Here is a 23,783-nt window from a genome sequence, read left to right on the forward strand (position 1 = left end):
TTATTTTGGGTTGTTCTTTGGTGCTAGGTTATAATAGTACCAAGAAACATACAGCTAAATAGAAAAAAAATAATGTTTTGTTTTTTTTTTACTATTTTGGGCCAGTTTTCCTTTGATAATAAAATCAGGAGATATCCATTACCATTTTCCACCAAATGAAAGCCCAATCTGTCCTGAAAAAAACAAGGTATAATCCACCTGGATGTACAAAGTAGTAGTGATGATATGTACGGTTTTACTAACACAGGTCAACATTGCAAAATTGTGTTTAGGCATTTCGATTTGTTGTACCCTTAGGCATGAAGGGGTTAAATAAATTGCATTCTTCAGTCAAATACTACACTATGAGGGGTTATACTTTTTCCCTATGTGGTGTCTACTGTGTGGAGAAGTATTTGCCATCCTAGACCTCATTGTTTAGTGAGAAGTCCCCTGTTCATGCTGATTTTTGGAGAGATCCATCTGGGAGTCCTGGACTCATCTGCTGGGCTTGTTATCTGCTTTCTTTGACCAATCCTTCGGCTGGTCAAACTCTCCGGTAAGAGGCCAAATGATTGGGTGAAAGGTGATGGATTCTCTTTCTGCCGGCTTTTGGTTTCACTCGGCACCATCACTACTGGATCAGATGAATTTTGTACAGACTTTATTTAATGTACTATATTGTTTCACCATTATCCTTTTCTTGTGGGGATTTGGACAATATTTTTTTTAATATTAATTACTATCTTAAGCGCTACGCTAAGTGTTTTTAGTTTGTTTATTTTCGCCTATTTACTGTGTTAGCTGCTAATTTTATTTGCAAAGTTCCAAGCGCAGGTTTTCTACTTAATTATAGTGTGTACTTGTCTCAATTCAGAGCACTAATGCCTGTTACATACATTCATGTTTTATTCATTCAACCCGACGGGCTCAACGAAAAAAACAAAAAAAACTGAGAAATCGCTGTACTAAGTGATGTTAGTACTGCTATCTCTCCCGTCGTATTCGGACAGGGGGACCCCAGCCAGAACATACTAATCAGAACTCACAACCATTTGCTGCGAGCGCTGATGGGATGCTGGTTTTCCAGCATGTCCCTTCGACAAAAGATGGTCCTTAGACCAGCTACTGTCGGAAGGACAGCGGAACACATTGTCCAAATGTTAGCCAGTTACTGTTGAACTAGATGATATTCGAACCGTGTGTGTCCAGCTAAAGTGCCATTTCTCTCTGCTGCTTCATTCCACTGCTATCAGCATGAGTCACTTCTGACAAGTTTTCCTGACACCAAGAGGAAAATGGTGACAGGGGAGGGATCTCCAGCAGATTAACAGCCTCAGCTCTGTTAATGTGGAGGGGGTTGTGTCTCTTCCCTCCAATCAGCTCTCAGAGCTCTCCTTGCTGAACTCTGCAGAGTATAAATTCAGCTGATTGGTTTCTATGCAGAGCTGCACCAGATTTTGCACTCTTCACTTTTAGTAAACCTCCCCCAATGCATTTTGTTTGGCTCCTTCGTCTTTTTAGTAGACATAGAACACGCTCTGTAGTGGATGGAACTCTAAAGGGAAGACCTCATTGCATGCATCCCTGTGACCAAGAACTTTGTTATAACATCAGATTTCAGCTCTCTTTTAAAAAGGATACTCTGAAAAGGTTCAATCAAAAATCCACAGAGGTGACTTGTTCCTCTCACCTGTGATTGCTGAGATAGAGGGCTGGTCAAATATTCTGGGGGTAGTTCAACGCTGGTGGCGGACTTTCCTTCTCCCTTTCTGCAACAAGATAATGTGTGTTTAGTGAAACACATGGGCCAATGACTGCTTTTGAGAATTAAAACCCAAGGAAAATTCAGTGCTTGTACTTTAACCACTTCCTGTCCAGTCGTTGTATATGAACGGCCGGACGGTGGCAGTGCAGGGTGGCTGTTTATAAACGGCCTCCCCGCACCCTGCTTGTGCGCGCTCCCTGGGAGCGCGCAGCACCGCAATCCAGTGCCTGCTGTGTCCTCCGGACACAGTGGAACACCGATCGGACGGGACCTCTGTGCGAGGTCTAGATCATGTGATCACTGATTGGCCAATCAGTGATCACATGCAGAGTAGTAAGCAAGATGTCACTTCTGACATCATTGCTTACTACGTATGAAATCTGTGAATGATCACAGAGGTCACATGGTACAAGGCGATTCACAACAACCTTGTACCATGTGACAAGCTGTGACCAATCACAGCTCACACAGTAGTTCTCAATGGCTTCAAGAATGCAGCTAGAGAGGAGAAATTATTGCTTTTACAGCCTTTATGGGTGTAACAGCAATCAGGGTAAAAAAAATTAAAAATTCATCATCCCCCACAAGTAGTACAGTGTCACCATGGTGACACTGTACTGCTAGGGTGACAGTATGAAAAACAAAACAAAAACAAATAATATGAAAAAAAGTAAAAACAAATGTTTAAAAATTATATTTTTTGGTTATAAACTAATTTGTTTTTTTTTTTTTTTTACTAAAAAGATAACGGAATACATTTTGGCCAAGATTCATGATGAAATATTATTTATTTGCAAAACTTTATAAGAAAAACACTTTTTTTTTCAAAATTTTTGGACTTTTTCATTTACATAGCAAAAAAAATAAAAATCCCAGCGGTGAATAAATACCACCAAAATAAAGCTTTATCTGTCTCAAAAAAATGCTAAAAAATTCATATGGGTACAGTGTTGCATGACCGCGCAATTGTCATTCAAAGTGTGATAGCACTGAAAGCTGAAAATTGGCCTGGACAGGAAGGGGGTGAAAGTGTCCGGACTGGAAGGGGGGGGAAAGTGTCCGGACTGGAAGGGGGGGGAAAGTGTCCGGACTGGAAGGGGGGGGAAAGTGTCCGGACTGGAAGGGGGGGGAAAGTGTCCGGACTGGAAGGGGGGGAAAGTGTCCGGACTGGAAGGGGGGGGAAAGTGTCCGGACTGGAAGGGGGGGAAAGTGTCCGGACTGGAAGGGGGGGAAAGTGTCCGGACTGGAAGGGGGGGAAAGTGTCCGGACTGGAAGGGGGGGAAAGTGTCCGGACTGGAAGGGGGGGAAAGTGTCCGGACTGGAAGGGGGGGAAAGTGTCCGGACTGGAAGGGGGGGAAAGTGTCCGGACTGGAAGGGGGGGAAAGTGTCCGGACTGGAAGGGGGGGAAAGTGTCCGGACTGGAAGGGGGGGAAAGTGTCCGGACTGGAAGGGGGGGGGGGAAAGTGTCCGGACTGGAAGTGGTTAAACTAAATGGCAGCTATTGTCTTAACTTCTGGCACTTACTTGTTCAAATGTTCATAGCAAGGCTCGCACACGCGTACTTCTTTCTCAATGCCAAACTTGGGGATGGTGGAGTACTTTGAAGAGCATTTCCCACAGAAAATCTGACCACAGGCTCTACAGTGATGCTGCAAGGGAAAAAAATTAATTTGAGATAAAAGAGATATACTGAGCAGATGGGAAAAAAAGAGGCAACAGAACAAAAAGACACAAATGCTACACCTACCTTCCGCGTGACGACTCCAAACTGAACGCGGCAGCGATGACACTCCTCGGCATCTACCCAATCGGGAGCCTACAGAATAAATAGAACCTGTCAAGATTCAGCTTTCACCCGTCACTGCTACATTTCCCACCTAAGACCTAAGAAAAGTGATAATTTGGAATGCACTCACTCGCTCTGCAGCAAACATGGCGTCACTCTCTTTGAACTCAGGGAAGTTGTGTCCTAAAGAAGGAAAAAGTCACAGAAATATATGAAGATTGTTCGTGTGCATCAGAAACTCATTTTATTGCAATCTGTGTCCCTATTGGTCAGATCTTTCCTCACTTCTTCTCTTACCAGGAAATAAGGGGAAATCTCACCAATAGGGAAACAGACCAAAAACACATTTTAGTAGAGAGGGAAGGGTTGAAGCCTAAATTCATATTTACTGAGCCTTTAATTAGCTTGGCCCAAATGAACAGATATGGCTGCTGGGCACACTGTATATACTGTATGTATCCTCAGAGACATACAGTACAAAGCGCTATGTAGGACTTCCTGTCCTCCTTTTGCAAAATCGAGTCAGGCTGAGTGTTGCTCGGCCTTTCACAGGAAGCGTTGTATTCTAAGAATGAACACCAAGTCTCCTCTGATTGGCGGAGGTGGGTGGATGACATCACAATCTTTGCCTGAATCAGAGGAACATTGATATACACACACACACATATATATATATATATATATCTCTATCTATACACACACATGCATACATACATATATATATATATATATATATATATATATAGACAAGACTGATCTCAGCTAAAGGCGATTACTTTAACCACTTCCCGTCTGGCACATGTACATAAATGACCGTACGGGAGCAGTGCAAGAGCGGGTGGCCATTTATAGACGTTCACTGTATCCGGTCTCCCCGAACCCTGCGTTCACTAGACCCGGTCTCCCCGGACCCTGCGTTCACTAGACCCGGTCTCCCCGGACCCTGCGTTCACTAGACCCGGTCTCCCCGAACCCTGCGTTCACTAGACCCGGTCTCCCCGGACCCTGCGTTCACTAGACCCGGTCTCCCCGGACCCTGCGTTCACTAGACCCGGTCTCCCCGGACCCTGCGTTCACTAGACCCGGTCTCCCCGGACCCTGCGTTCACTAGACCCGGTCTCCCCGGACCCTGCGTTCACTAGACCCGGTCTCCCCGGACCCTGCGTTCACTAGACCCGGTCTCCCCGGACCCTGCGTTCACTAGACCCGGTCTCCCCGGACCCTGCGTTCACTAGACCCGGTCTCCCCGGACCCTGCGTTCACTAGACCCGGTCTCCCCGGACCCTGCGTTCACTAGACCCGGTCTCCCCGGACCCTGCGTTCACTAGACCCGGTCTCCCCGGACCCTGCGTTCACTAGAACCGGTCTCCCCGGATCCTGCGTTCACTAGAACCGGTCTCCCCGGACCCTGCGTTCACTAGAACCGGTCTCCCCGGACCCTGCGTTCACTAGAACCGGTCTCCCCGGACCCTGCGTTCACTAGAACCGGTCTCCCCGGACCCTGCGTTCACTAGAACCGGTCTCCCCGGACCCTGCGTTCACTATATCCATTAGCAGTATATAGCAGTCTTGTGACTTCTATCAGTGTTCGTCTGAGCACTGGTTAAAGTTTGTAGGAGGAGTTTTCATTCTCCTATGAGGCTGCATATTCCATAACCCTCTGTCTGGACAGTGCAGTTTGGTCCTGTGCTCATCACATGCACCCTCCCAAAGAAAAGAGAAAAAAAAAAAAAGTGACACACACCAAACTGAGCATGTGCAGAGTGACTCCTAGCACTCTGTACTGTCAGCAGATGGATTGGAGACAGTAGAAGGGAAGGATCAGAAAATACAGGATCAAACAGCTTTTTTGCATAATGTGGAGGATTAACCCCTTAGGTTCCACAGTGAGTATAACAAGCATGCTTTACTGCAGACGGATTTTACTGTTGAGGGTTTAGTAACACTTTAAATGCCCTTAGCTGTGCATGGTTCCACCCATACAACCATATCATTCATAGGAATCTGTAAACAAAAAACAAAAAAAAAAAAGAAGAAAACTACAAATCCCATATGCCACAAAGACAGAAAGGTGTCCTTGCCATACTTGTAGTCGACAGACCCCCTCCTGCAACCCTGTAACCAAAGGAGAAAGTTTGAGCCTAGAGCGGCTTCCTATGGCTTCCTGCACCAAAAACGGGCAGGACCCTTTTTTGGTCCGCACTAGAATCAGATTGCATGGGTATTCATACCCATGCGATCCAATTTTGCATATCGCACCGCGTTTTGCGGACCGATGTGGGGGTGTCGTTAACTTAACATACACACCCGCATCGGTTCATATGAATGGGATGTGATTCTGATGCGGTGTGGAATTCACACAGAAAACGATGTAAATTCCACACCGCACCAGGGCTGAAACTGCTGCGCACAGAATCTGGTGCAGCTGTGCATAGTAACCAATCAGCTTCTATGTTTTATCGTCAAATCTTAATTGAACAAGCTGAAGTTAGAAGCCGATTGGTTCCTATGCGCAGCTGCATCAGATTCTGTGTGCTCCAATTTTAGCAAATCTCCCCCACAGTGTCCTCTATAGCAGGATAGCCCTCCTTACCTTCCACCTTCATGATCTGATAGGTGTCCTGGACAACTTTATACTTCGGCTCGTTGCGGAAGGCGTGGGCCCAGGCTTGGATCAGATACAAGATCTTGTTCCGAACATTCGGTTCCACTGCTCGCTGATAAAAATAAAAAAATTGATAACTTTCTATCTTATTAGGAGTTAAAACAGCAAAGTCTGATGCACTGTTAATGAATCCTCGAAGGAAAGGACAAGATGTGAACTCTCTGTATTACAACAGTCTGATTCAACTGTGAGTCAGGTGAGTCAGGAAGTTACGAAAGAGTCACAAGACGGCCTATGGGGCTTTCCTGCCATGAGTCTCTAGAAAAACAAATACCAATGGGATGAGGCGTGCTTGGGAATGGGCGGAGTTTCTGGAGACTAAGCAAACTCGGACCCAGGAAGCCTCAGTAGCTGAATGACCTTTCTGCCATATGGGTGTCATTACCTTCTGCAGTTCTTTCAGCTCTTCCATAGTTTGCTTATTTGCCACCTCGTCGTGTACGGTTGAGCCGCAGTTTTTCACCACAGACTCCAAAACCTGCGAGAGTAAAAGCAAAATCAAAATGTGTAAAGCAGGTGTAATCAAAAGGGTTTAGCAACACAGAAAAAAAGAAAAAAAAGTAAAAAAGGGAAAGAAAAGGGAAAGAAGGGGGAAAAAGGGGAACAAAAAAAAGAAAAATAAAAGGGGGGGAAAAAGGGAAAAAGGGGGGAAAAAAAGAAGAGAACAAGCAAAAAAGGGGGGAAAATAGGAAAAAAAAGGGGAAAAAAACAGGAAAAAAAGGAAAAAGAAAAAGGAAAAAAAAAAAGAAAAAAGTGAAAAAAAACAGGGAAAAACAGGGAAAAAAAACAGGAAAAAAAAAGGGGGAAAAAAAAAAAAACAGGAAAAAAAAGGAAAAAAAAAAGGAAAAGAAAAAAGCGATTGGAAGCAGAATGTGTCCTCCCTCCCTGTAGTCTTTTGGGACATATGACAGGGCAGCGCTACTCGCACATGCGCAGTGGGTACCTGGCCGGGTGCCCACACTGAAGATGCCGGCCTCCTGGAATACAGGACGGCCGGTGAAACGGGCTGCGAGGGGGACACACCACAGGACCGAGGGACAGGTAAGTGGCTGTTCTTTAAAAGTCAGCAGCTACAGTTTTTGTAGCTGCTGAGTTTTATTTTTTGGCAGCGTGAGTGGAACTCCACTTTAATTGCAGTAGGAAGGTTAGAGGAGCAGCATTAATTCAGCTAGGCAACAGTGTCTCCCTAACCATGTCTCTCACAGCAGCCATAGATTGTAAAAAAAAAAACAAAAATCAGAATTGCCACATGCTTGCTGACCCACTTGTATAAGCATTTGAGAAGCCCACCCTAAGACTGAGGACAGTGTGTACAACCCCACAACTTACCTCCAGGGCAAAAAGAGCCACGTGTGGGTTTTTGTCATTCACCTTCTTCTTGATAGAAACAACTGCATATTTAGCTCTACGAAAGAGAAAATAATAAAACACCAAATAAAATCTTTGATCTTAATGGCCCATTCACACTAGAACACAGTACGGGAAAAACGTGTTCCATGCTAGTTTCCCACACTGCATTTAGATTGCACTGCCCTTGCAATCTGCAGAGGGTATCAGTGAAAAGTTAACAACACCCCAAACGCTAGACACAAAAGCCTGCACCGGATCGCATGGTAAAAAAGTAGCAAGTGATCCGGTTGTAGCGTTTTTCCAAAAGTAGTGCATTCACTACTTTTGATGTGGTGCAGTTTCAACCCATTCAAAATGCACTCAAAATGAATGGGCTGAAATTGCACTGCACAGAACTGAATGTGAACCGCACAGAAACTCCAGCGTGACATGCAGTACCTAGTGTGAACCAACCCTAATAGCTAAATGAGAATCCAGACATGATTTTTATTTTGCTAATATTTGCACTTTATACATAAATACACAATGGGTGAGACTCCAAAAACTTCCATAAACAGAAGCACAATATCTGTAATTTATGAATTTATTTTTTACTTTGATTTTATACAGGTCCATTCTCTGGAGTGCATGTTCTATATATTCTTTTTTTTAGGAATGAGAACAGGCGTGTTCCAACATGAGTTTAAACCCGCCTGAGTTATCCTGCCAGCAAGCTGTCGCTGTGAACAACCAATCAGAAGCAGCGGAGGCAGCCCCACGGCTACATGTATACAATGGGGGTATCTCCTAGATTGTAAGCTCCCAGGATCAGGGCCCTCCTAACCCTCTTGTATTGAACTGTATTGTTGCTGTATTGTCTCCCGTTATATTGAAAAGCGCTGAGCAAACTGTTGGCGCGATATAAATCCTGTATAATAATAATATATAAATCCTGTATAATAATAATAATATATGTACTAATGCAGGGCAAAGAATGCTTCCACAGCTTATCATTGTGAGCTATCACAGCAGACAGCCAAATGTGCCTGAGCTCAACCCTATTGCCAATGAATAATCTGCTAACAGTACTGTGGTATCATGGAATTCCTCATACATATGTACAGAAGATACAATATATGGCCAAAAGGATGAATTCACTTGACCAACACTATATTGCCAAAAGTATTGCCCCCCCCCCCTCCAAATCATGTGATTCAGGTGTTCCAATCCCCTCCATGGCCACAGGTGTATAAAATCACCCCCTAGGCATGCAGACTGCTTCTACAAACATTGGTGAAAGAATGGGTCGCTCTCAGGAGCTCAGTGACTCCAAGCGCGGTCCCGTGATAGGTTGTCACCTGTGCAATAAGTCCATCCGTGACATTTCCTGGCTACTAAATATTCCACGCTCAACTGTTAGTGGGATTATAACAAAGTGGAAGCAACTGGGAACAGCAGCAACTCAGCCACCAAGTGGTAGGTCACGTCACATGACAGAGCGGGGTCAGTGCATGCTGAAGCGCACAGTGCGCAGAAGTCACCAACTGTCTGCAGAGTCAATAGCTAAAGACCTCCAAACTTGATGTGGCCTTCAGATGAGCACAACAACAGTGCGTAGAGAGCTCCATGGAATGGGTTTCCATGGCCGAGCAGCTGCATCCAAGCCTTACATCACCAAGTGCAATGCAAAGCGTCGGATGCCGTGGTGTAAAGCACGCCACCACTGGACTCTAGAGCAGTGGAGACGTGTTCTCTGAAGTGACAAATCACGCTTCTTTGTCTGACAATCCGATGGACGTGTCTGGGTTTGGCAGTTGCCAGAAGAACAATACTTGGCTGACTACATTGTGCCAAGTGTACTGTAAAGTTTGGTGGAGGGGGGGGGGGGATTATGGTGTGGGGTAGTTTTTCAGGGGTTGGGCTTGGCCCCCTAGTTCCAATGAAGGGAAATCTTAAGGCGTCAGCATACCAAGACATTTTAGATAATTTCATGCTATCAACTTTGTGGGAAGAGTTTGGGGATGGCCCCTTCCTGTTCCAACATGACTGCACACCAGTGCACAAAGCAAGGTCCATAAAGACATGGAAGAGCCAGTTTGGGGTGGAGGAACTTGACTGACCTGCACAAAGTCCTGACCTCAACCCCATAAAACACCTTTGGGATGAATGAGAGCAGAGACTGTGAGCCAGGCCTCCTCCCCCGACATCAGTGCCTGACCTCACAAATGTGCTTCTGGAAGAACGGTCCAACCTTCCCATAGACACCCTCCTAAACCTTGTGGACGGCCTTCCCAGAAGAGTTGAAGCTGTTATAGCTGCAAAGGGCGAGGCCATCTCAATATTGAACCCTACAGACCAAGATTGGCATGCCATTAAAGTCAATGTGCGTGGAAAGGCCGGCCGACCAATACTTTTGGCAATATAGTGTATACAAGCTTGTTGGACATCCTATTCCCAATACCAATGGCATAAGAAGTTCACACCCCTCCTTCTGCAGTTTTAACATCCTCCACTCTTCTGGAAAGACTTTCCAATATATTTTGGAGCATTCCTGTGGGAATTTGAGGTCAGTTGGGAAGTCAAGTACCAATGGTGGATAAGAAGACCTGGCTCACAATCAGGATTCCAATTCATCCCAAATGTGTTCAGTTGGGTTGACGTCAGGGGTCTGTGCAGTTCGCTGGAGTTCCTCCACACTAAACCCATCAAGTCATGTCTTTATAAAGCTGGCTTTGTACACAAGGGGACAGTCATTGCCAGAACTGAATGCTGGTAACACCTGAATTCCATCATTTGGAGGGGTGCCCACATTCTTTTGACACACAGAAAGGACAAACAGTATGTTGAGCCCAAATAAGAGCCACGACTGTCACCACTCTTCTGCATCGGAAATTCCATTTTAAAATATTTACTTTATCAAGCAAGTGTGACTTGTTCAAACAATAAGAGACGGGTTGGGGCTACTTACTGCGTGTCTCCTTGACGAATCATATCACAGATTTGCAGGATGGACTCCCAGTCTGTCTCCAACAGGAGTTGACTGGTGGCTTTATCTATAAACAAAAAAAAAAAATGCATTAAAATGACTTGAAGGCTTCATGCATATGGGAACACTTGCCTGAGTAGCATAAAGACGCTGCAGTTTTCTGATGGCCGGGATACCCTGGAGCTGCACATAGTCATGAATGGTCATGCATGGACTGAGGTGGCTGCACGCAGCTAGGCACCGCTATTTGTGAAAAGTAACACATGCACGCGAGACGCCACGTTCTGAAGGCACATCTACCTGCGTTCATGGCCTAACATCAGCTTTAAATTACATTTAAAGAATTTTATTTTTAATCTAGGACAGAGAAAGGGAAAGTAAAAACTCCTTTAATTTTTTTCCCGTGTCCCATTGTGGAGATTTCCTTCACTTCCTGTTCAAAAGACAGGATATATTTCTATTTAACCACTTACCCTCCTGAGGATTTACCCCCCTTAATGACCACGCCTCTTTTTGCTACTCGGCGCTGCACTATTTCAACTGATAATTGCGCGGTCATGCGATGCTGCACCCAAACGAAAATTACGCCCTTTTTTTTCACACAAATAGAGCTTTCTTTTGGAGGCATTTGATCACCTGTGCGCTTTTTATTTTTCGTGCTATAAACTAAAAAAAGACCAAAAATTTTGAAGAAAAACAATATTTTTTACTTTCGGCTAAAAAAATATATAGTAAACGCAAAGTTAGTTATAAATTTAAGTCAAAATGTATTCTGCTCCATGTTTTTGGTAAAAAAAAAATCCCAATAAGTGTATATTGATTGCTTTGTGTGAAAGTTATAGCGTCTACAAACTATGGTATACATAATGGAATTTACACAGCTTTTACTTTCTGACTGCCCATCACATTTTTTGAGGTGCTAAAAACCATGATAGTACAAACACCCCCAAATGACCCCTTTTTGGAAAGTAGACACCCTAAGCTATCTGCTGAGAGGCACATTGAGTCCATGGAAGATTTATTTTTTTCCACTAGTTTTAGGAAAATGACCGCTTGAGGTGATCAGTGCAAATATGATTAGTGCAAATAAAAAAAGTATCACGTCAGTACTCAATTGTTTCTGTAGGAAAATGACAAAACGTATTTTTTTTTTTTTTACACAAAGTTGTCATTTAAATGATATATTGCTCAAACAAGCCATGGGTATATGTGGAATTACACCCCAAAATATATTCTGCTACTTCTACCGAGTATAGGGATACCACACGTGTGAGACCTTTTGGGAGCCTAGCCACATACAGGAGCCTGAAATCCAATGACCACTTTGAAAGCCTGAAGGTGCGTAACTTCCTCATTTCACTTCCTCGCTACCTATCACAATTTCGAAGGCCCTGAAATGCCAGAATAGCACCCCCCCCCCCCCCAAGGAATTAAAAAAAAAAGCCATGGTATTTTGCAGATCTCATTTTTTCTCACAAGGTTTTGAAATATATAAAAAAAGAAAAAATATGTTTTTGTTTTCTTTCTTCATTTTCCAAAAACTTGTGGCAATAAATGAGATCTGCAAAATACTCATAATGCTTATCAAAAATTTTGGGGTGTCTACTTTCCAAAAAGGGGTCATTTGGGATGGTTTGGTGCAATCCTGGCATTTCAGGGCCTCCAAAACTGTGATAGGTAGTCAGGAAGTGAAATGAGGAAATAAATCCCTTTAAAAGCCTGAAGGTGCTTATTGGATTTTGGGGTCCTGTACTTGGCTAGACTGCCAAAATGTCTCTCACATGTGGTACCCCCATACTCGGGAGAAGTAGCAGAATGTATTTTGGGGAGTAATTCCACATATACCCATGGCATGTGTGAGGAATAGATCATTTAAGTGACAATTTTGGTTAAAAAAAAAAAGGTTTTTTTGTCATTTTCCAAAAACGTGTAAAAAAAATAAATCTTCCATGGACTCAATATGCCTCTCAGCAAATAGTTTGGGGTGTCTACTTTCCAAAAAGGGGTCGTTTTGGGGGGGGCAGTTTATGCCACACATCACTCGCTCTTCTAACCACCTGAAGACCAAGCCTTTTCTGACACTTTTTGTTCACATGAAAAAAAATCATTATTTTTTGCTAGGAAATTACTTTCAACCCCCAAACATTATATTTTTTTTTAAAGCAGACATCCTAGTGAATAAAATGGCGAGTGCTGCAATTTTTTTATGTCACATAGTACTAGCGCAGCCATTTTTCAATTGCAAATTTAAAAAAAAAAAAACTTTTTTTTTTTTACTTTTAATGCACAAAAACAATATATTGGCGAATTATTTGGTAAAATAGAAAAGATGATGATATGCCGAGTAAATAGATACCAAACATAACATGCTTTAAAATGGCGCATGACCCGTGCAATGGTGACAAACTGCATACGTTTTTAATATCCATAGGCAACGTTTTAACAGCCTTTACAAGCTACCATTTTAGATTTACAGAGGAGGTCTAGTGTTAGAATTACTGCTCTTGATCTGACGTTCACAGCGATACCTCACATGCATGGTGCAACCACTGATTACATACCACCATGTTGTCAACACTGGCGCAACCAGGGGGCAAAGGGTTTTTGTTTTTTTTAAGTTATTTAGATTTTTTACATTATTTTTACACCGTCCCTTTCATTTTTTTTTTTTTTATTTCTTTTTGATCACTTTTACTGCTATCAGAGGGAATGCAAATATCCCCTATAACTTCAATGGGCATTGTCATATATTCTTTTTTGAGAAATCTGGGGTCTATCAGACTCTACATATCTCCTCTGCCCTTATATTATCTAATCCAGGGGTAGGCAACCTGACAGCCGCAGGACTACAAGTTCCATCATGCTTCTGTAAATCATAGCTGTAACTGTCAGTTTTGTAATCTTTGCAATGCCTCATGGGAAATGTAGTTCCACAACAGCTAGAGAGCCGCAGGTTGCCTACCCCTGAATTCTAATCAAACCAAGATCGGTGTGATCAGATGCTTTCCCAATTTACAAATGGCGCTGTTTATATCCTGCGAAACTGAAGTGGTGAAATGCTTGTAGCTTCCGATTCCTTAGACTATAGAGGCGATTGGCGCCATTCCGGTCTCCAAACAGCTCTATGGTCAGCTGGCAGAAACACCGGCTGCATTCTCAGGTTGCTCCCGATGGCACAGCACTGCCCGAGAAGGCCATGGGGGGGGGGGGGGCATCGTCTCCCGCTGCTTGCAAAAGCAATCCTGCAGCTAATTAGCCACTAGGACTGCTTTTACATGAAAGCCGTTCGACGGCTGAAAAAAAACAATAAAAAAACCCCAAAAAAACACAGAACATAGCATATATACCCAACGATATATATACCCATCAGCGCCGTACTGGTACATCACTGGACTTTGATATACCAGGATGATGCCTACAGCTGCTGTATAACCAAAGTCCAGTGATGTACCAGGACGGCGCTGGTCCTTGTTGGGTATATATGCTATGTTTTTTTTTGTTTTTTTTATTAATGCAGCCTGTGGACTGAATGAAAAAAAAAAAGAGAAGAAATCTCTGCCAAAAAAAGTGTGGAAAGGGGAGGTGTTCTGTAGTCCTGATACATCTCCATACCATGTCTGTAGTCCTCCTACTGTACTTCCTGTTCTAGGGTGACAACTTGCTCACTGTGCTTTATCTATTGAGGAGCAACAGAACACCTCCCCTTTTCTAATCTCCATATCATGGGGGGGTGTTCTGTAGTCCTGACACATCTCCATAGTCATACTGTACTTCCTGTTCTAGGGTGACAACTTGCTCGCTGTGCTGCATCTATGGAGGAGCAACAGAACACCTCCCGTTTTCTCATCTCCATATCATGGTGGGTGTTCTGTAGTCCTGGCACATTTCCATATCATGTCTGTAGTCCTACTGTACTTCCTGTTCTAGGGTGACGACTTGCTCACTGTGCTGCATCTATGGAGGAGCAACAGAACACCTCCCGTTTTCTAATCTCCATATCATGGGGGGTGTTCTGTAGTCCTGACACATCTCCATATCATGAGGAGTGCTCTGTAGTTCTAATATACTTCCAGTTCTAGGGTGACAACTTGCTCACTGTGCTGAATCCATGGAGGAGCAACAGAACACCTCCCGTTTTCTAATCTCCATATCATGGGGTCTTCTGTAGTCCTGACACATCTCCATATCATGAGGAGTGCTCTGTAGTTCTAATATACTTCCTGTTCTAGGGTGACAACTTGCTCACTGTGCTGCATCCATGGAGGAGCAACAGAACACCTCCCGTTTTCTCATCTCCATATCATGGGGGGTGTTCTGTAGTCCTGACCGACCTCCTGTCCTCAGGTGATGATACTGCTCCTCCACAGATACAGTGAGTGTTGTCACCCTAGTACAGTAAGTGTTACTGGCAGGATCACCCAGTGAAAAGAAAAAAAAAACTAATGCAGCCACCACATTGAAGAGCTGGTAAGCTGGAACAGATGATGTTTCTTCTTCGGTTTGGATACTCTTTAAAGTTCCACAGGTAAACCTACAGAGCACGGACTGTTCCGGGAGAGAATTCTGCTCCGCTGGTCATGTGACTGGCAGCACCATCTGGTCATGTGATCTCCGCAGAGGAGGCCGGGGTCAGAGTTCAGGCCTCACCGTCAGCAGGTCACATGACCAGCACAGGGGGGGAGCCCACAGCAGCATTTTCCCCAGGCAAGGTTTTTTTTATTATTATAACTCTTCCATGCCTGTCCATAATGAAGAGACCGACTTAATGTAATCACTGTCAGGGGCCCCTGTGGCCCTATATATCGATTTGTACCCCGATTGATAGCTGTCACTATAATGTAGAAGGTGGGGGAGGGGATCAGTGCCAGTCTATGGGCGGCCTAATGACAATACAAGGCTGGTCATCACGTGACTCATAACACATTCAGCAATGTCACCCTCAAGTGTTCCTCACCCAGCAGCCTCTCGAACGTGCCGCCGCCTTTTCCCATCTTGACACCGGAGACCGACAAACACACAGAGCGAACAACCGAGAGAGACTCTTCCGCTTCCGTCACTCTGGACCGGAAGCGGCGGGGCGGGGATTCGCTAAGGAAGTGGAGTTACGACGTGGGGCCAATGAGGTGAGAAAACGGGCGGTGACGAGCAACGGGGGTGGAGCTTGTGGTATCTGGGGGCGTGAAGCAAGAGCGGTGTGGGAGGGGCGTGGTATCCAGGGAGACGGCTGCGTGAGGGAAGGATGTGCTTGGTACTCGGGCCCTCCGGTGTGGGGAAGACTCTGCTCATGAAGAGGCTCCAGAATATCCTTTACCGGGGAATGGCGCCTTCTAGCTGACAACACAGAGAGGAGGAGCTCAGTGTGCGCTCACAATGTGTGTTGGCCAATCGGAACAATGAGGACCAACGCCACATCCCCCCACCCAGGGTTGGACCAGGGGCAGACTGACAACTCATGGGGCCCCCGGGCAATAGGGGATCATGGGGCCCCTGTGTCCTTGCTCAAACTCAAAAAAGCCTATGAAAAAGGTGCCAGGGGCATCTCATGGGGCCCCCTACTGACCCCGGGCCCTTGGGCAGTGCCTGAGTTTCCAGATGGTCAGTCCGCCCCTGGGCTGGACTGACCATTTGGGAACACGGGCAGTAGGGGGCCCCATGAGATGCCCCTGGTACCTTTCATAGGCTTTTTTGGGTGTGGTTTGAGTGTGAGCAAGCACACAGGGGCCCCATGATCCCCTATTACCTGGGGGGGCCCCATGAGCTGTCAGTCCGCTACTGCGCCCCACCATTTGTTCCACTAATGCGGCGTGGAACATTGCATAGGAACCGCGCCGCCTTCCTGCGCAAATCACGTGATATCTGTGCGGTGCGATTTGAGCCGTACATTTTAGATGCAGGACCCTTTCTTCCCTGCACTTGATTTGCATTGCAAATGTGCTACATATTCTGGGTATCAAACTGCGGTTTGCCGTTTCAAGGTGTTAATTTAACATGGACTCCTGTACCAGATCGCATGGACACCGGGCGATTGCAATGCGGTGCAGGAAACACAGGATTTGCTGCGTTTCTCGCGCCGCATTACACACCGGGTGCGATTTGTCATGCCATGCGAGTTGCAAATTGTATGGCAAGTCACACCCTATCAAAGCGGTCATATCGGTGCGATTCTGACTTGGTTGGAAGCGCACTGACTTCTAAAGTTATGCATGCACTACTTCAAGCAGAGTTCCACCCAAAAGGAAGTTCCGCTTTAAGCCTTTGTCCCCCGCTCCCCATTAAGGATTGGCACCTTTGGGGAGCGGAGGGGCGCAGGTACCCGAATTTGACAGGTACCCGCTGTGATGTCCTAGACGATCGGAAGCTGTCCCCCCTCCCTCCCTGTAGTCTGGGACACGTGACAGGTCCCAGAAGACTACGGGGCCATTCACAATGTGTAGCACTTCTCGCGCATGCGCAGTTGGCACACTGCTGTGCAGCCGCAAGCTGTCACAGTCGGGTGCCCACACTGAAGATGACAGAGCCAGGGAGAGAAGACGGCCGGTGAAACCAGCCGTGGTGGGGACACCGAGGGACAGGTAAGTGTCTGTATTTTAAAAGTCAGCAGCTACAGTTTTTGTAGCTGCTGACTTTTTTTTCAGGTGCGACTTGCGTGGACATGTAGGCAGATGTCTCCTCTCCTTTTCCATTTGCCCCCTTCAGCTCCTCTCCTTTTCCATTTGCCCCCTGCAGCTCCTCTCCTTTTCCATTTGCCCCCTGCAGCTCCTCTCCTTTTCCATTTGCCCCCTGCAACCCCTCTCCTTTTCACTTCAGCCCCTGCAGCTCATCTCCTTTTCCCTTCGGTCCCTGCAGCTCATCTCCTTTTCCCTTCGGTCCCTGCAGCTCATCTCCTTTTCCCTTCGGTCCCTGCAGCTCATCTCCTTCTCCCTTCGGTCCCTGCAGCTCATCTCCTTTTCCCTTCGGCCCCTGCAACCCCTCTCCTTTTCCCTTCGGCCCCTGAAACCCCTCTCCTTTTCCCTTCGGCCCCTGCAGCTCTTCTCCCTTTCCCTTCGGCCCCTGCAGCTCCTCTCCTTTTCCCTTCGGCCCCTGCAGCTCCTCTCCTTTTCCCTTCGGCCCCTGCAGCTCCTTTCCTTTTCCCTTTGGCCCCTGCAGCTCCTCTCCTTTTCCCTTCGGCCCCTGAAGCTCTTCTCTTCCATTCAGCCTATAACTCTTTCCCTTTGGACCCTGCAGCTTTCTCCTCTTTCCTTTGGCCCCTACAGCTCCTCTCTTCCTTCAGTTCCTTCCCTCCTCCTTTTGGCCCAAGCATCATCTCTTCTCAGCCCCTGCTGTTCCTCTCTACCTGCTTTCGGTCCCTGCAACTCTTCATTTTCTGTTCTGTTCCTGCACCTCCTCCTCACTTTGGCTCCTGCAGATTTTCTCCTCCTCTCATCAGCTCCTGCAGCTTCTCTCCTTTCCTTTACGCCTTTGCATCTTCTCACCTCCTCCCATTGGCCCCTGCAGCTCCACATGCAAGCAGTTCCATGCATTCATATGCAGGCAGTCCCATCCATGTCAGTTTGGAAGCAGCGGCTGCACTGACACAGCCACTGCTTCCAAATTGACATTTGTGTGGGTGTGTGTCTGTGAACTCACAATTTCTGCGTTCAGGGACCTATACCCACACACATGTCAAATTGGGAACAGAGGCTGTGTCCGTGCAGCCGCTGATTTCCCATTGACATGAATGGGACTGCCTGCACCGAACTGCTAAAGAAATGTGGGAAGGATTATAAAAGATGTATGAAAGAGCTAATCTCAGCAATAAACTGTATTTGATTAGAAAGATATACCAAACCAAGCTGATGGAAGGCCAGGATATGAAGGATTACATAAGACACACCTTGGTAATGGTTGAATGCCTGAAAGATATAGGAAAAGATATAAAAGATTTTCATGTTGCAGCGCTATTACTTGAAGGTTTACCAGAAAGTTAAGAAACTTGTCACAGCACTTGATGAACTGACACTGGAATATGTTGAGGGCAAGCTTGTGGATAAATAAAAGCATAAACCAGAAAGCATTAATAGTGATGGTGCTTCTGTTGTAGAGTCTGCTTTAAAGACAAAAAATAGGAATGAAAACAGTAACATGCAGCAAGAAACACGTGAATGCTTTGTAGGCCAGAAACAACGCCATTTGAAAGCAGATTACAGAATCTGGAAAGCTAGAATGCAAAAACAAACTAAACTAGAAAAGGCCAAAAGTGTGAAGGAAGCAACTGATTTTTCTTCAGATAATTCATGTTTTTCAATCCAAAAGATGCACCTCATCTTAGCAGGAATGATATGTTGACTCTGGAGCTAGGAGTCACATGACAAATTACAAAAATGTCTTTATTCATCTTGACCAGAGTAAAACAAAAAAATCACCACAGCTAATGGGCAAGTTTCAGAAGGAACAGGAGACGGTTTCTTTAGACCTCATGCACACTGGATATTTTTATAGCTGCAGTTTTTGGCTTTTGGCATTTTTGTTCTACAGCCAGTAAACCCCCCCCCCCCCAGCATGCTATCCTATGTGTCCATGCACACATAGGCTTTAATCAGCGTTTTTTTGGCTGGAAAAAAAAACAAACTAGTGGGTTTCTACAGGAGTTCTTTTAGCTGTAAGATGCTCTAACACTAGTAAACGTGGCATTTTTGGCCTTTTTTTAGCCAAAATGTTATTTTAATTTTTTTTTGTGTACAAAACGTAAACACTAAAGCAAAAACACTAAAAAAAGTGGAAAAACTCTCGTTTTTAATGTAACTTTATACTGCTAACACTACTGGCGTTTTTAAAACACCCAGTGTGCATGAGGACTTACTGTCATATTTTCCAGAGTGTCACCAGAAAGATACCTCTGAAAAATGGCCTGTATGTCCCTGCTCTTGAAACAAATCTTTTGTCAGTGAAGAAAATCTCAAAAGGCAATGTAGTGACTTTCCAAGGTGACAGTTGTGTCATCACAAAAGGGGATATCTTGCTAAGGCTGAAATTACATATGAAACTTCAGTGTATAAAAATTTCACAAACACAAATGCTTCAAAGTGAGGGAAATTCCACATCAGTGTCAAATGAAGACAAGCAACAACGTGTCACAGAAATAGAAATTAACACAGACAATCCAAATACTGTAAAAGAAGAAAGCAGGCCGCAAGAGGCTTCAGTCAAGGAATCCACCAGCAGCAATTTATCCCAGCCAAGCGTCTGTCCTATGTTGCTCGCCTAGCATTAAAACCAGAGCCAGATTCATGGGATGAGATGCAGATTTCCAACCCATGAAAAACAAAAGTGGGTCAGAGTTGCTGATGAAGCGGTGAACTGAAACATATAGAACTGAGATCCAAAATGGGACTAATATATTTGATTGGGGATGTTGGAATACTGTGTTCATGTATTTTGTGCAACAACTACATCGGTATTCAATGGAGAAATATTCTTCAACTAGTAGATGGTAGTGTTTATAAGTTTGTAGCTGTATCTATGGTGCTGTAAATTCTGTCTTTTCACTGCATAAACATTTTCCTGTTTCCTGGTTGTAGGAAAGCAAGCAGATAAGCACATGTGGACTGTGCACTTTCTGTTCTGTAGGGCTATATACAGAATCTCTAACTGGATTCAAACCAAGAATCCTAGTGCTAGCAGGCAGAAGTGCTAACCACTTAGCTACTGTGCTGTCCCTGAAGGCACAAAGCCAAAACTTGCACACTCTGACTCATTTAATTCCAGCCCTTTGTAAATTATATTGTTTATCTGCATAAGTGTAACGTCACACACTGCCCTGGACCGGCTTCCTGAAAATAAAAATGGTTGACTATGCCAGCATAATGTGTGTGGGTATGGATGCTTGTAGCCTCCACTGGGGAAAAAGCAACGGTGACAACGAAAGAACACAATTGTAGGCAGGGCTGGATTTTCCAGTAGGCACTGTGGGCATGTGCCTACAGGAGCCCTTCCTAGAGGGGCACACGTCTGTATGAGAGAGAGACCCACAGTGCAAGGGGCCCTCTGCGGACCCTAATGTAAAGAGGAACTCTGATGTAAGAGGGAACACTGTGGACCCTGATGTAAAGGGGAAGGCTGCTGAATGTGATGTAAGGAGGGGGGCTTTGATGACCAGAGACCACCTTACTTTAGAGTTCCCCTTTACATGACAGTCCGCAGTGTCCCCCTTACATCACAGTTACATCAGGGTGTGCAGAGGTCTCTCTTGCATTGTAAGGGGGTTCCCTAAAGATTATGATGTAAAGGAGAACTCTGAGGACTCTGATGTATGGGGAACTCTGGGGACTCTTGTGTAAGGGGGGACTCTGGTAACCAGAGACCCCCTTACATTAGAGTTCCCTTTTACATCACAGTCTGCAGTGTTCCCTTTTACATCAAAATCTGCAGCATTCCCCTTTACACTTATAAAAATACACTATATTGCCAAAAGTATTGGGCCCCCATCCAAATCATGTGATTCAGGTGTTCCAATCCCCTCCATGGCCACAGGTGTATACAATCATCCCCTAGGCATGCAGACTGCTTCTACAAACATTGGTGAAAGAATGGGTCGCTCTCAGGAGCTCAGTGAATTCAAGCGTGGTCCCGTGATAGGTTGTCACCTGTACAATAAGTCCATAACAAAGTGGAAGCAACTGGGAACAGCAACTCAGCCACCAAGTGGTAGGCCACGTCACATGACAGGGCGGGGTCAGCGCATGCTGAAGCGCACAGTGCGCAGAAGTCGCCAACTGTCTGCAGAGTCAATAGCTAAAGACCTCCAAACTTGGTGTGGCCTTCAGATTAGCACAACAACAGTGTGTAGAGAACTTCATGGAATGGGTTTCCATGGCCGAGCAGCTGCATCCAAGTCTTACATCACCAAGTGCAATGCAAAGCGTCGGATGCCGTGGTGTAAAGCACGCTGCCACTGGACTCTAGAGCAGCAGACACGTGTTCTCTGGAGTGACCAATCACGCTTCTTTGTCTTGAAATCCGATGGATGTGTCTGGGTTTGGCGGTTGCCAGGAAAGCAGTACTTGCCTGACTGCATTGTGCCAAGTGTAAAGTTTGGTGTAGGGGGGATTATGGTGTTGGGTAGTTTTTAAGGGGTTGGACTTGGCCCCCTAGTTCCAGTGAAGGGAACTCTTAAGGTGTCAGCATACTAAGACATGTTGGACAATTTTATGCTCCCAACTTTGTGGGAAGAGTTTGGGGATGGCCCCTTCCTGTTCCAACATGACTGCGCACCAGTGCACAAAGCAAGGTCCATAAAGACATGGAGGAGCCAGTTTGGGGTGGAGGAACTTGACTGTCCTGCACAGAGTCCTGACCTCAACCCCATAGAACACCTTTGGGATGAATGAGAGCGGAGACTGTGAGCCAGGCCTCCTCCCCCGACATCAGTGCCTGACCTCACAAATGTGCTTCTGGAAGAATGGTCCAACCTTCCCATAGACACCCTCCTAAACCTTGTGGACGGCCTTCTCAGAAGAGTTGAAGCTGTTATAGCTGCAAAGGGCGGGGCCAACTCAATATTGAACCCTGCGGGGCCATTAAAGTTCATGTGTGTGGAAAGGCAGGCCGACCAATACTGGTGGCAATATAGTGTATTTTTTTAAAAAAACAAAAAGTCGGCCTTACTGTTTTGTTTTTTTGGGGGGGGGGGCAGCACTTCAGAATTCTCTGTCCTATAGGCACTTGAGATGTAAATCCTTCCCTGATCGTAAGGCAGCTGTCACCCCATAAGAGGAATATGATCACCAGATAATAATATAATGTGGATTTAATGACTGAGAACAACTTTTGACATGTTGCAGCTCTTATGAGATTTTAGTGGTTGCGTCTAGTTCTACAATTGTTTGTCTAGCTTGTGTTTCATGTTTGTGTGTGTTCCTTAAAACATTTGCACAGCTATGCTCTAAAGATTCAGCTGGCCTGGGTGATCCACCACCCACACAACCCACTGTAAGTTATTTACTAACTAATGCCAGGGCAGATCTTGTAGCATGAAAATACTGAGGACTTAGGCCTCGTTCACACCAGTGTATGGCACAGCGTATGCTCGAGCAATAACCCTGTCCACCCGCATAGCGAAGCACAGGTATTCTATACATCCCTATGCAGACCGTCTCATTCATGTCGCTTGGGACACAGTGGCTGCTCCCAGTTTTGACAGCTTAGCAGGTGCGGGTCCCCAAACACAGGCAGTGTGCGTTCAGGGACATGCACCTGCACCCACACGGATGTCGAATCGGGAGCAGCTGTTCTGTCTGTGTATCCACTGCATCCCAATTGACATGAATGGGATGGCCTGCATGGGGATACATGGAACATCTGAGCATCCTGTGTGGATAAACACAACCCTCACATGAGCATACTTAAAGTGTTACTAAACTCAGGACCCTGCATTCACTACATCCAGTCTCCCCAGACTCTGCATTCATTACATCCGGTCTCCCCGGACCCTGCATTTACTATATCTGGTCTCCCCGGACCCTGCATTCACTATATCTGGTCTCCCCGGACCCGGCATTCACTATATCCGGTCTCCCAGGACCCTGCATTCACTATATCTGGTCTCCCTGGACCCTGCATTCACTATATCTGGTCTCCCAGGACCCTGCATTCACTATATCTGGTCTCCCAGGACCCTGCATTCACTATATCTGGTCTCCCCGGACCCGGCATTCACTATATCCGGTCTCCCAGGACCCTGCATTCATTATATCTGCTCTCCCCAGACCCTGCATTCACTATATCTAGTCTCCCAGGACCCTGCATTCACTATATCTGGTCTCCCCGGACCCTGCATTCACTATATCTGGTCTCCCTGGACCCTGCATTCACTATATCTGGTCTCCCAGGACCCTGCATTCACTATATCCGCTCTCCCTGGACCCTGCATTCACTATATCTGGTCTCCCAGGACCCTGCATTCACTATATCCGCTCTCCCTGGACCCTGCATTCACTATATCTGGTTTCCCCAAACCCTGCATTCACTATATCTGGTCTCTCCGGACCCTGCATTCACTATATCGGTCTCCCCGGACCCTGCATTCACTATATCTGGTCTCCCTGTACCCTGCATTCATTATATCTGGTCCCCCAGGACCCTGCATTCACTATATCCGGTCCCCCAGGACCCTGCAAAGTTTGTAGGAGGAGTTTTCATTCTCCTATGAGGCTGCATAATCCCTAACCTCTGTCTGGACAGTGCTGATCACATGCACCCTCCCAAAAGAAAAAGAAACTCTGCACATCAAACT

The 23,783-nt window shown here is 45.7% G+C and overlaps 2 protein-coding genes across 8 annotated transcripts in view; one reads left to right on the forward strand and one right to left on the reverse strand.

Annotated features, from left to right (window-relative positions):
* HGS (hepatocyte growth factor-regulated tyrosine kinase substrate) overlaps positions 1-15,605 on the reverse strand; it is a 41,183-nt gene extending 25,578 nt beyond the window's left edge. For all 5 annotated transcript variants that reach the window (XM_089657522.1, XM_089657521.1, XM_089657520.1 and 2 more), the window contains exons 1-9: positions 15,468-15,605; positions 10,496-10,580; positions 7,528-7,603; positions 6,584-6,676; positions 6,127-6,250; positions 3,664-3,716; positions 3,495-3,563; positions 3,272-3,396; positions 1,673-1,751 (exon numbers count right to left, since the gene is read on the reverse strand). In XM_089657522.1, the coding sequence (XP_089513648.1) occupies positions 1,673-1,751; positions 3,272-3,396; positions 3,495-3,563; positions 3,664-3,716; positions 6,127-6,250; positions 6,584-6,676; positions 7,528-7,603; positions 10,496-10,580; positions 15,468-15,504 (741 nt within the window). In that variant the 5' untranslated portion in view covers positions 15,505-15,605. The remainder of the gene's footprint in view (positions 1-1,672; positions 1,752-3,271; positions 3,397-3,494; positions 3,564-3,663; positions 3,717-6,126; positions 6,251-6,583; positions 6,677-7,527; positions 7,604-10,495; positions 10,581-15,467) is intronic.
* Positions 15,606-15,686: 81 nt separating this feature from the next.
* The window catches only part of ARL16 (ARF like GTPase 16), a 33,198-nt gene continuing 25,101 nt past the window's right edge, over positions 15,687-23,783 (forward strand). For all 3 annotated transcript variants that reach the window (XM_089657528.1, XM_089657527.1, XM_089657529.1), the window contains exons 1-2: positions 15,687-15,813; positions 22,425-22,480. In XM_089657528.1, coding sequence (XP_089513654.1) covers positions 15,753-15,813; positions 22,425-22,480 — 117 coding nt within the window. In that variant the 5' untranslated portion in view covers positions 15,687-15,752. The remainder of the gene's footprint in view (positions 15,814-22,424; positions 22,481-23,783) is intronic.

Source organism: Staurois parvus, unplaced genomic scaffold (genome assembly GCF_062004578.1).
Source record: "Staurois parvus isolate SC_StPar_1 unplaced genomic scaffold, SC_StPar_1.0 ptg001008l, whole genome shotgun sequence".
Lineage (NCBI taxonomy): Eukaryota > Metazoa > Chordata > Amphibia > Anura > Ranidae > Staurois > Staurois parvus.